The sequence below is a fragment of the Microtus pennsylvanicus genome, chromosome 2 (assembly GCF_037038515.1).
Source record: "Microtus pennsylvanicus isolate mMicPen1 chromosome 2, mMicPen1.hap1, whole genome shotgun sequence".
NCBI lineage: Eukaryota > Metazoa > Chordata > Mammalia > Rodentia > Cricetidae > Microtus > Microtus pennsylvanicus.
This window is the reverse complement of record NC_134580.1, coordinates 153,441,519-153,453,671: the sequence shown is the minus strand read 5'-3', so window position 1 is coordinate 153,453,671 and position 12,153 is coordinate 153,441,519. Positions and strand designations below refer to the sequence as shown.

The following is a 12,153-nucleotide window of genomic DNA, read 5'->3' as shown; positions in this document are numbered from 1 at the left end:
TTCTTCTTCTTTTTTTTTTTTTTTTTTGGTTTTTTTCAAGACAGGGTTTCTCTGTAGCTTTGGTGCCCATCCCGGAACTAGCTCTTGTAGACCAGGCTGGCCTCGAACTCCCAGAGATCCGCCTGCCTCTGCCTCCCGAGTGCTGGGATTAAAGGCATGCGCCACCACCACCCGGCTAGCTCTAGCTCCTTATTGGCTAACTTTTACATATTAATTTAACCCATCTCCATTAATCTGTATATTGTCATGTGGCAGCGGCTTACTGGGTAAAGTTCCATTCAGCTCCAGCAGGGCTACATGGCTTCTCCCTGACTCCACCTCCTTTCTCCCAGAATTCTGCTTAGTTTTCCCTGCCTAGTTCTGTTCCCCTATAGCTCTACTATAGGCCCAAAGCAGTTCCTTCATTAACCAATGATATTCACAGCATACAGAGGGGAATCCCTCCTCACAGAGAGAAGTGGGTACACCGGATTCCTGTATAGATACCTAGTATCTAAAGAGTTAGCATGCCTACCTCATGTACCTGTCCCTACAGACCTCCAGAAACCTCTTTCTGGTTGGTATTGGTCCAGTTCAACCAATACAGCACATGGTACTGTAAGGACAGGAGTCAAATGCAGGTGCTGGAGAGATGTCTCATAAGAGCATTTACTGCTCTAATAGATTTTCTTAAAAAGAAATTTCTCCTTACATGTGTTTTTCTTGGATTTAATTACATACCTAGTGCCTATGGAAGTCAGAAGAAGGGACCGGATCCCTTTAAACTGGAGTGATATAAAGTAGCAAGATTCCCTGTGGGTGCTGCGAACTGAATCCAGATCCTGTATGAGAGAAGTATGCTGCTATTGTCCACTGGATCATCTCTCCAGCTTCCATGTTGTTTTATATTATCTCTCTCACTTGTGGGGTTTTCCAGCTTGTTTTCAGTCAGCACTTTCAATGTGGAAGCTTACTGACTTGTAGTGTCCAAAGATTTTCTTCTATAAAATCTGTTGGTAGTCTTTATTATGGATCCTTGTATAATAAAAGGTAATTTTTCTTTTCTGATTCCAATATTATTCTTTGGTGATAATTTGATGTATAGACAAAATTCTTAAAATTCTTGTTAGTTTTGATTTTTGAGACAAAATCTCATAATGTAGCCTAGGCTTAAGATAGATTAAAAAGTCAGGGGAGCAATTGGAAAATGAAATAAGTGGGGCAGAAACAATATAAAAATAGATAGCCAACTTCACAAAGTCCCCTTCTGTCCTCCATGTGAATGTTGTGATATGTATCCACCACCCCCTACCATATACCTATGCAATAATAATTTTTTTTTATTTAAAAAGCCGCACATTTATTTCGCTTTCTGACTCTGCGCTTGTGCCTTCAACACTTTCACAATAATTTTCTGCTCCTCAATAAGGAAAGCCCACTTGATCCTGTCACGGACACACTTGGCACACATGGAGCCACCATAGGCCCGGCTGACATGCTTCTTTGTCTTCGACAATCTCATGAGGACTTTCGGTCTCACAGCACGAACCCCTCGGAGTCGGCCTGGGCACACACCTCACGCTGATTTAGGTGCTTTTCCAACCTTCTTGGTGTAAAGGTAAACAATCCTGTTGCCAGGGGTTCGAGACAGCCTAGTTTTGTTGGAGGCTGTGTTGTAGGAGAGCCTACGACGGTATGTCAAATGCTGGACCATTCTGAGTGCCTCTAAGCACCGTCCCCGTAAGAGGAAAAAGGCATAATAATTTTTTAAAAATATTTATTTATTTATTATGTATACAGTATTCTGTCTGTATGCCTGAAGGCCAGAAGAGGGCGCCAGACCTCTTTACAGATGGTTGTGAGCCACCATGTGGATGCTGGGAATTGAACTCAGGACCTTTGGAAGAGCAGGCAATGCTCTTAACCACTGAGCCATCTCTCCAGCCCATTATAATTTTTTTTTAAATAGGCAAATTACGTCTGGTTGTGAAAACTCCAGCTAAGGGCTGTGAATTCTAAAGCAATAAAGGTGGAGTACACAGTCTATAATCATCTTATATATAGATTTCAATTGAGAATGTTAACACTGATGAACCACACTAACCAGATGACCTTAATTTGACTTTTCCCAGTTGTAAACCTAAAACTCAAAGAGATAGTAAGGTTTCTTTGTTGACATTCAAAAGTTATGTCTTAACCCCTTGTAACCTGGTATATTAAGAACAGCTTGAACCCTCGTCATCTATGGACTCATCCAATGATCTCATTTAACAAATACAAAAAAAAGATAAGTAGGGGTGAAACTTCACTAAACAATTCTCTTAAAAAGCCACCCAAATTAAATAAAAACACTTTACTTAGATCACCCGGACCCAAAAAGATGAATATGGTATGTACTCACTCTAAGTGGATTCTAGCCATAAATAAAGGACATTGAACCTGTAATTTGTGATCCTAGAGAAGCTAAGTAAGAAGGTGAACCCAAAGAAAAACATATATATTTATCCTCCTGGATATTGGAAGTAGACAAGATTGCCAGGCAAAAGTTGGGAGCATGGGTGTGGGGGTGGGGTGGGGGGAAGGGGAGATGGGGAGAGAGAAGGGAGAAAGGGAGGATTGGGCAGAGCTTGGGGGAATGGGATGGTTGGGATGGAGGAAAGGAGGATATGGGAGCAGGGAAGTAGATATCTTAATTATGGGAGTCATTTTAGGGTTGGCAAAAGACTTGACTCTAGAAGGGTTCCCAGGTGCCCAAGGAGATGTCCCCAGCTTGTTCCTTGGGCAGCAGAGAGGGTGCCTGAACTGGCCTTATCCCATAGCCACAGTGATGAATATCTTGCATATCACCATAGAACCTTCATCAGACGATGGATGGAGATAGAGACAGAGACCCACATTGGAGCACTGGACTGAGCTCCCAAGGTCCAAATGAGGAGCAGAAGGAGGGAGAACATGAGCAAGAAAGTCAGGACCGCGAGGGGTGCGTCCACCCACTGAGACAGTGGGACTGATCTAATGGGAGCTCACCAAGGCCAGCTGGACTGGGACTGCCGGAGCATGTGATCAAACCAGACTCTCTGAATGTGGCTGACAATGAGGACTGACTGAGAAGCCAAGGACAATGACACTGGGTTTTGATTCTACTGCATGGACTGGCTTTGTAGGAGCCTAGTCTGTTTGGATGCTCACTTTCCTAGACCTGGATGGAGTGGGGAGGACCTTAGACTTCCCACAGGGCAGGGAACCCTGACTGCTCTTAGGACTGGAGAGGGAGAGGGAGGAGGAGTGGGGTAAGTGAGAGGAAAATGGGAGGAGGTGGAAATTTTTAATAAATAAATAAAAGAAAAAAAACCCACCCAAATCATAAACATGGCTATTATTAAGACACTTGCCTTACTTTATACCTAGTTGTTCTGAGAATCTTTTGTGGCATGGTTCAGAATCCCAGCATCAATGACAAAATTCACTGAAAGAACTGGGGCTGAGACAGGCAGCAGCACACAACCGTATCTTCTCTCCAACTCCTGCTGCCACTGACAGGATAGCCTGGACCTCCCAATACTCCTGCTTCGGCCTCTCAAGTGGTAACACTGCATGTCTGTCACCCTTGGGTAGCATTTTAAATTACTGCTAGATATTGCCTCGTTGTCCCGAGAAACTGTTGTACCGACGTCTATTCTCACCAGCAATGTGAGAATGTCTTAACCCTTACCAACAGTAAAAATGATCACTCTCCCCCACACCTCTGTCATTCAGTACCAAGGACTGAGCCCAGAACTTGTCATATGCTAGGCAAGTGATCTAATATCCAAATACATCTCATTCAAAGACTATGTGGCTCTCCTTTGTAACAGAGTTAGTAAAAGGAGATAATCAAAAGTTCTAAAGGCTTGAAAATAACCGCAGATCAAAGATTTCGAAGTCAGCTTTTGTTTGTGAATTATTCATCCACACCAGTATTTAAGGACTTTGAAAACATTAGATGTGTTATGTTCACAGGAGGATACTGTTATTTTAGATTTCCTTACTAGCTGCATTCTTTATCATGTATATGACTGTCCATTTGCATGGAAGGAACCAGAACTTCCATCATAGAAAAATATGTCCACTTTATAGAATAATCTCACTAGTAATTCTAGCAAATAAGTAACTTTTCTAAATTTATTGAGATTTTAATAGGTTTTTGAATGTGGTTCAAACCCAGACTTTTGTAAGTGCTAGGCATAGGCTCTATTGTGCTCCTTTCTCCCTAGCTGGAAATAGAAAATATTTTTGGTTACTTTTAAATTCCTATCAACATCATTCAGAAAATCCAAATAACAGAAGTTTGTTTAGTTATTAATCATACAAGCTGTATCATGTCAGTCCTGAATTTAAATGTGCTTTTCAATGATTTTATGGATATTTTTATAATTGTTCTAGAGAGAAAAAATAAAAATTATCTTAAAAATTAAATGGCTGGAGATATAGCTCAGTTGACTGAGTTACTTGTCTGTACTCATGAGGCTCAGAGTTCAATCCCCAGCACTGCATAGAATGAATATAGTTCACATGCCTATCATCCTAATACTTCTGAGACAGCGGCAAGAAGAATAGGAGGTTCAAGATTATCCTTGGCTATAAACCAAGTTTCTAGTTCTAATGGTAGTAAGGAAATATCAACTACCCACTATATAAACACAAAGGATGAAGGAATAGAACCTGAAGCCAAGTGAATATCCTCATGTGTATTTATGTCCCAAGGACCCGAGGCCCCTGTGCATTAAGGTCTTTATCTGCTGACCTGCAGATGACCTGTTTCACCCTGGTCCTCCACCACTGAAGAGTTAGCTTCCTATCACACAGCAAAGACCTTCAGCACACAACATTCAGAGCTACAGCTGGGTAAGTCCTGCCCTTAGTCTCTCCAGCGATGTCCGCACTGAGCATTGCAGCACTTGTAGAAGGTGGTCATTGGCTCATCTGCGGAACGGGTCTGAAGCTGCATGAAATAGGCACGGGGATGTTCACATTTTGGACATGGCTCTGACAAAGAGAAAAACAAGTCATCCACATTACACAAATACTGTTAATTATGGGTAAATATCTCATCCCCGCATTCATCTACTTTGCCAATGGTAAATTTGCCAATAGCAACATCCTACCCACAGCACGCCAATACTAGGGGGACTGGAGAGACTGTGACTTTGAACACTTCCTAGTATCACTTTCTTTCTCAAATTTTATTGAAGACTGGCTGGAAGCATAGCATGGGAAGGGTCTTTTATAGTCTGTTTTGTGGGGCTATAACAAAAATACCTGCCCAGTGTGGTAGCACACAGCTATAATACCAGCATTTAAGAGACTGAGACAAGAGGCTTGCTATAAGGCCAGCCTGGGCTACATAACAAGAGTCTATCTCAAAAATAAACAAATAGATTAAAAAAAATTAAGCCCCTACTCATTTTCCATTTTCAAGGTTTTTTTTTTTAAAGATTTATTTATTTATTATGTGTACAGCATTCCTTCCATGTATGCCCGCAGGCCAGAAGGGGGCGCCGGGTCTCATTATAGATGGCTGTGAGCCACGATGAGGTTGCTGGGAATTGAACTCAGGACCTCTGGAAGAGCAGTCAGTGCTCTTAATCACTGAGCCATTTCTCCAGTCCTCATTTTCAAGATTTTTGTTGTTTGCTTTTATAAAACAAATTCTTGGAGTTGGCCTCAAGGTCACTAGGTAGCCAAGATAACCTTCAGCTCCGGATTTTTCTGTCCCCACCTCCCAAGCTGTACTAGCACACCTAGCTAATTCTAACTTTTAACATAAAATTGTATATTTCCTTATAGAGAAAAAGACTGCTAATCACACATGTGCCTTCCTTCTCAAACAGATAATATTTAGGGCCCTATTCTTTCTTTCCATTATCACATTTAAGTCTATCAAACATAAATCTTTTAATTTTTAAAAATTATTTTATGTGTATGTTTTGTTAGTAAGTATTCTATGAACCATGGATGCCAGTAGAGGACACTGGATCAAGATGGAAACCACTGAGTCATCTCTCCAGCCTACTTTTTTTGTTTGTTTTTAAAGACAGGATTTCTCTATACAGTTTGGAGCCTGTAGACCAGGCTGGCCTCAAACTCACAGAGATCTATTTGTCTCTGTCTCTTGAGTGCTGGCACCACCCAGCTTCCCCAAAACTATTTAATGATTGACAGATTGATTGAGATAGGGTTGAGAGTACTGGCTTACAAGCTTGAGCCACCATACTTCACTTCCAGCTATAAAACTTTTAAATCCATATAGAATAAAAAAGACGAGAGATGATAATTTTTTCAATAGTGGTATTTGAAAATACATACAACAGAGTTCTCCTAAGAAGCCTATACCTACAAGAGCATGGATGACTGCCCTCTATGTATCTCTCTGCCCCTCTCAACAACCATCAATATTTAAGTTGAAACCAACACTGAAACTTTTTTGTAATAAACTCCAAATTTGCTTCAAAAAGAGAATATATACCAGATTTTTATACTGGTCTAATCTGACCTAGAGAATCTAAATGAAACAATGGAGTGGGTATCAGTATGGCGATTTCCCTTTCAGAATATCTTTCCTTGAAAGAACCTACTTTAAATTTTTTAATACAGCCAGGTGGTGGTACACATGCCTTTTAAACCTAGAACTTGAGCCGGGCGGTGGTGGCGCACACCTTTAATCCCAGCACTTGGGAGGCAGAGGCAGAGGGAGTTCGAGACCAGCCTGGTCTACAAGAGCTAGTTCCAGGGCAGGCTCCAAAGCTACAGAGAAACCCTGTGTCGAAAAACCAAAAAAAAAAAAAAAACAAAAAAAAAACAAAAAAAAAAAAACAAAACAACACCTAGAATTTGGCAGGAAGGCAGGTGAATCATCTAAGTTCGAGGCCAGCATGGTCTACAGAGGAGGTCCAGGACACACAGGGCTACACAAAGAAATCCTGTCTCAAAAAAAAAAAAACCACAAAAAACAAAAATCAAACAAACAAAAAAGTTTTAATGCCTTGCTTAGAGTTTAAAGAACGACTACATTGTAACTAAAATATATCATCAAATACTTCCTGTAGTGGCAAACACAAGCTATTTGTAATTACTGATATTTGCCATTATTTATATTTCCTTAAATTCTTTCATACTTACTGGGGGAGGGTGGAAAACAACTTTTCATGAATCAGCTATCTGAGCTCCAAGGATCAAACTCAGGTTGACAGGTTTGGCAACAAGAGCTTTTACCCGCTAAACCATGTCATTGGTCCTAATAATATAAAGGGTTGTATTATAATAAATGCATTATTATTAAATATAATAAGTAATAATAAACAGGGTTGAGTCACTGGCTTTGTAATGGAAAACTTCCCACCTGCAGTGGAGTCCACGTTCTCCCAGGCAGCTGCTCCCCCAAGCACATCATCCACCTCTTTCAGCTTTGGATACTTTCGGTTTGTTACCTGACAAAAATAAACCAAAGATTTCAAGTAATCATACAGTTTAAAAGGTGGGACACCAGACCATAACCCCTCTCCAGCATTTCCTCTACGTGGTAAATGGATACAAAATTTATCTTCTTCAGAGAGCACCAAAAGCCATTAAAATGTTGGGGTTTTATGATTGGGATGTTCCCAAAACAACCCAGAGGTCCAATGTCAGAGCCCTCTAGAGACTGGAGGAAACACCAGGCAGAGCAGGAAGAAGAGTTGAGTTAAACCCTACTCTTTTTTCATACCCCTAAAACACCTAATAATCCAATATGAAAGACACAAAATAAGCCTAGCAGTATCATTTATCTGGGTATCCCAGCATTCCCCGGGGACACATCTGGCTGCTTTCCTAAGTTTAGCAGTCAATCTCTCAAACTTCGAAACTACGTCACCATTCATCTTATCACAAATCCAGACTCTAAACTCCACTTAGCTCTAGGAAAGTGCAAACATTAAGAATGAGGGTGGTGGTGGCACACGCCTTTAATCCCAGCACTCTCGAGGCAGAGGCAGGCGGATCTCTGTGAGTTCAAGGCCAGCCTGGTCGACAAGAGCTAGTTCCGGGACAGAGAAACCCTGTCTCGAAACCAAAAAAAAAAAAAAAAAAAAAAAAAAAAAAGAATGAGGTGTCACCAAGGCCTGGTGATGCCATCTGCGATCACAGAACTCAGGACACCAAGGTAAGGAGGAACAAGAGCTGAAAGGTAAACAAAACACCAAGGGCTGAAAACGCAGCTTTCTGGGTTCCGACACAAGCACCACACACACAAAGCAGCAACAATGACATATATTAGATGACAGTGAATCCTGGGAAAAAGATAACAGGAATGAGGATAAACTGGGAGAACTGGATTGTGGTTTGTTTACTTAATTTTCATATATATATATATGCCATGCAGCCCAGGTGAACCTTGAACTTATTCTCCAGCCACAGCCTCCCCAAGCGATAGAATTAAAGGCACGTACCAACAGCCAAAAAGGCTGGAATTTAAATAGGGTAGTCATTATTTTAAAAGATAAGCAGAGAGATAAAGGAAAAGGAAGAGAGAAACAGAGAGATATACACACACCCAGAAAAGAGAGAAAGGGGCGAGGGAGGAAGAGGGGGAGGGGGAGAGAGCAAAAAGAGCTACAAAAAGAACATAAAGATTTGAGATGAGAGTTGATAAGCGGACTGGAGTCTGGCACGCCGGGAACAGCATGTGGGGACTGAAGGTTTTAAAAGCGTGGTTCAGCCTAGAGGTATGAACGGAAATTCTCGCAACTTTTTTGAGTGTCACAAAACGAGCAGCACAGAGCCGGAGGCAGAAATCTCTGTAGTAACCAAAAGAACGGCTTCGATTTGGTCGGAGCAACGCCACTGGATTAGCAACTGCTGGACTTGGGGAACCGCCGCTGCGAGAGACAAAAAACCTACCGCCCGCAGGAAGGTCTGAGCGCAGACAGCCGAGGAGGCGCTCGCCTCTGGTACTCACCTTGCGTGTGATATTATGCACGTAGGGGCAAGTGTTGCAGGCGAAGCGATGGCAACGCTGTCCTTCCTCCACAATCAGTCCGTTTCCGCAGCTCGGACAGAAAAGCAGCATTGCTCCAGATTCAACGTAAAGGTTCTCAATGTCTGGCGCTTCCGCCGCCGCAGACGCCCATTGGAATCGGTCATTGGTACGTTCCCAGAAGGCACTGCGGCGGGCAGCCTCGCACACGCCATTGGTCAACGCAGATAATCCTTCCCTTGCTTTCCGTGCAGGGCCTGCGCGTGCGCACGGGGCTCTCTGCCTGGAACACAGGCTGTTGACAGAAGGCTGGCGGCGGGCGGCCCTGAAGTACCCTGGATCGGAGGGAGGTACCGGGTGATGAGAAGAAACTGCCACACGCTGAACCGTGGAAGGGTTCCAGGAGGGTCTCTGAGCCGGGACTGCAGGCAGAGCCTACCCAAATGTCTCAGGGACTTGATACTACCTCTCAACTGCTGTCTGCCTAACGTACGGATCCGTTTAACCTTTTCTTCACCTGGTCTTAATTCTGTCATTTCACTTTGCTAGATTCAGCACTAAGACCAACTCTGACCTACAATACCAGCAGTTCCTCTCCACAGACCTCCAGCTGGTTCTTTTACTCGTTCCTATAGACTTCTTTACATTTCCCAGCTCTCGTTTCTCAGACCTCTTTGAAATAAATGCCTTTCCTCGTTAATCCTACACGGGGGGGGGGGGGGGGGAGAATGAGTCCTAGTTGCTTTGTTTTGTTGTTTTTTGTTAACTTTACACAAGTTAGTTATCTGGGAAGAGGAACCCCAACTGGGAAAATGTCTCTATCAGACTGACCTGTAGGTAAGTCTGTGGGCATTTTCTTGAATGTAAATTGATAGAAGAGGTCCTAGCCCATTGTGGGCAGTGTTACCACTAAACCAGTGTTCATGAGTGAAATAGGAAGGCAAGACGATAGAGCTGGATGGTTTAGCCTTTAAGAGCACTTGTTCTGCCCTGCAGTAATGGCACGCGCTTTTAATCCCAGCACTTGGGAGGCAGAGGCAGGTGGATCTCTTGAGACCAGTCTGGTCTACAGAGTGAGTTCCAGGACAGCCAGGGATACACAGAGAAATCCTTTTGGGGGTTGTGGGGTGGATAACCTGTTCTTGCAGAGGACAGAGATTCGATTCCCAGCACCCATAGGATGGCGTCATAAATGTCAATAAAAACTCCAATACCACAGGATCCAAAGCCCCTTCTGACCTCCATGCATGCCTATGGTACAAAAACATACACTCGAGAAAAACACCTGTACACATAAACAAATTTCAAAACAAAATGGAAAAAAAAGGAAAGCAATATAAGCAAGCCATGAGCAAGCAAGTAAGCAGCATTTCTCCATGGTCACTGTTTCAGTTTCTGCACTGGCTTCAATAAACAATGAACTGTCATCTGTAAGCCAAACAAACCCTTTCTTCTCCAAATTGCTTTTTGTTCATGGTGTTTTATTACAGTAATAGAAACCTAAACAAATATACATACTGTGTGGCTTTTAATGTGATTTAAGAATAAGTTAATATTTTTAAAAAATTTTTGTCAGCCACGATTACCAAGGGAAACAGGAATACTTCACAGTTGCTTTCACTGAAACTGTTATATCTTGTGAATTTACTGTTATTAAATAAACTCTGACATTGTAAAGACATAAATATGTTTGTCTATGATTCTGATATGGCACAATCATGGCAACTGTGAAAATCATCTTACTAGGTGTGTATGAAATGCACTGTCTTAAATATAGAAAGGTTAAATTTTACAACTAATTATTTTATTTTTTAATGTTTTATTTTTATTTTGCCTGCATGTATGTCTATGTACCTTGTGCACACAGTGAATGCAGAGGCCAGACAAGGGCATCAGATATCCTGGAACTGGAGTTAGTCAGTTGTAAACTAGAAATGCAGGTGCTAGAAATGGAACCTAGGTCCTCTAAATATAAGAGCAAACAGAGCTCTTATTTTATTATTTTTATTATTTATTATTTTAATAAAGATGAATCTAAATGTTAAAAATTGCATAGTTATAGTAGTGTCTCTGAGCCTACTCCTAACATTATCCCCTGATTGCCTTCCATTTGCATGTCAGAGCTGGGAAAGAATGATTCATCAGACATAGCTGTATATGTTCTCTCATCAGCCAAATGGTGAGCTCCAAGTCACATTCTTTAGGACACAAAAAAAAAAGTGTCGCTCAGATTCTTTGACAGGTTGGAAACTGACATGGGCATGATGGATTTTCATAAAGACAGAGTGAGGAGCTGTCATGAACCTGAAGTTCTACCATCTCGCTTCCAACTTTAGTTATGAAGAACTGACCTAAAATACGGCTGGACGGTAGAGAGTTACATACAGTGATAGCCTGGGCAGCATCAGGTGAAATCTACCATGTAGACACTGGAGGCCAGTGCTCAGCACCTGCACAAGTATCCTCCTTGTACCCAAGTACTTACAGATGAGGGGGCTAAAGAGTGGAGCTGCCAGAGAAGGTCTCTGCTGGTAACTGTTTCTTTGAGGGATTCTTGATGGGATGATGAATTTGTGGGTTCTGATCAAGTCTGCATGTGGAAAATATAGGCAATGATGTGATTTCATAGTGGGAGACCTGGCTTGCTCCCTGGAAGAGTCAAATACTAGATCTGTTCATTAACTTGACAGTAAGGACAGGGTCCAGAACAAAGCTCTAATGCCTGCTGGACTTCTCCCACTAGTGATATCATTTCCTGTTCTTTATGCTACTAGGAACTGAGAAGCAGCTCAGTCAGGTGGGAGACCCATCATTATCTCATGCAAGGATTCTTGACCGACAGTAGAAGTGTGAAAACAGGGTTAAGAAGAAATCTCTTTGGATGAGTGGACAGATATCAGCCTGCTGAGATGCTTTAAGAGAATCACCACATAAATAATAATATTTCCTCTGAATCAAGCAAAAATAACAAGTATCTATATAAAAAGTATCCATATTAATCATTAAATTTTTTAAATATTATGGAGTGGTCAGAGTGTCAACTTGATTTTTCCATCAGTCTGGATATTTATTTTAAAGGTTCTTAATATTGTTTTTTGTTAATTAAATGAAAACAGGCTCTTTTACAGACTCTTAGAATTATGTACTGTTTTGAAGGTAATCTGATGGGTGATGGATTTTGATGG

The 12,153-nt window shown here is 41.8% G+C and overlaps 1 protein-coding gene and 1 pseudogene across 1 annotated transcript; both read right to left on the bottom strand.

Annotated features, from left to right (window-relative positions):
• Positions 1 to 1,309: 1,309 nt before the first annotated feature.
• On the bottom strand, positions 1,310 to 4,564 carry LOC142844663 (large ribosomal subunit protein eL34-like; annotated as a pseudogene).
• Positions 4,565 to 4,691: 127 nt separating this feature from the next.
• Positions 4,692 to 9,153, bottom strand: Polr3k (RNA polymerase III subunit K). The gene is made up of 3 exons (XM_075963472.1): positions 8,951 to 9,153; positions 7,358 to 7,445; positions 4,692 to 5,004 (listed from the first exon to the last, which is right to left on the bottom strand). The coding sequence occupies exons 1-3, from the start codon at positions 9,059 to 9,061 to the stop codon at positions 4,877 to 4,879; spliced, it is 327 nt and encodes a 108-aa protein (XP_075819587.1). The 5' UTR covers positions 9,062 to 9,153; the 3' UTR covers positions 4,692 to 4,876.
• Between the last annotated feature and the right edge of the window lie 3,000 nt (positions 9,154 to 12,153).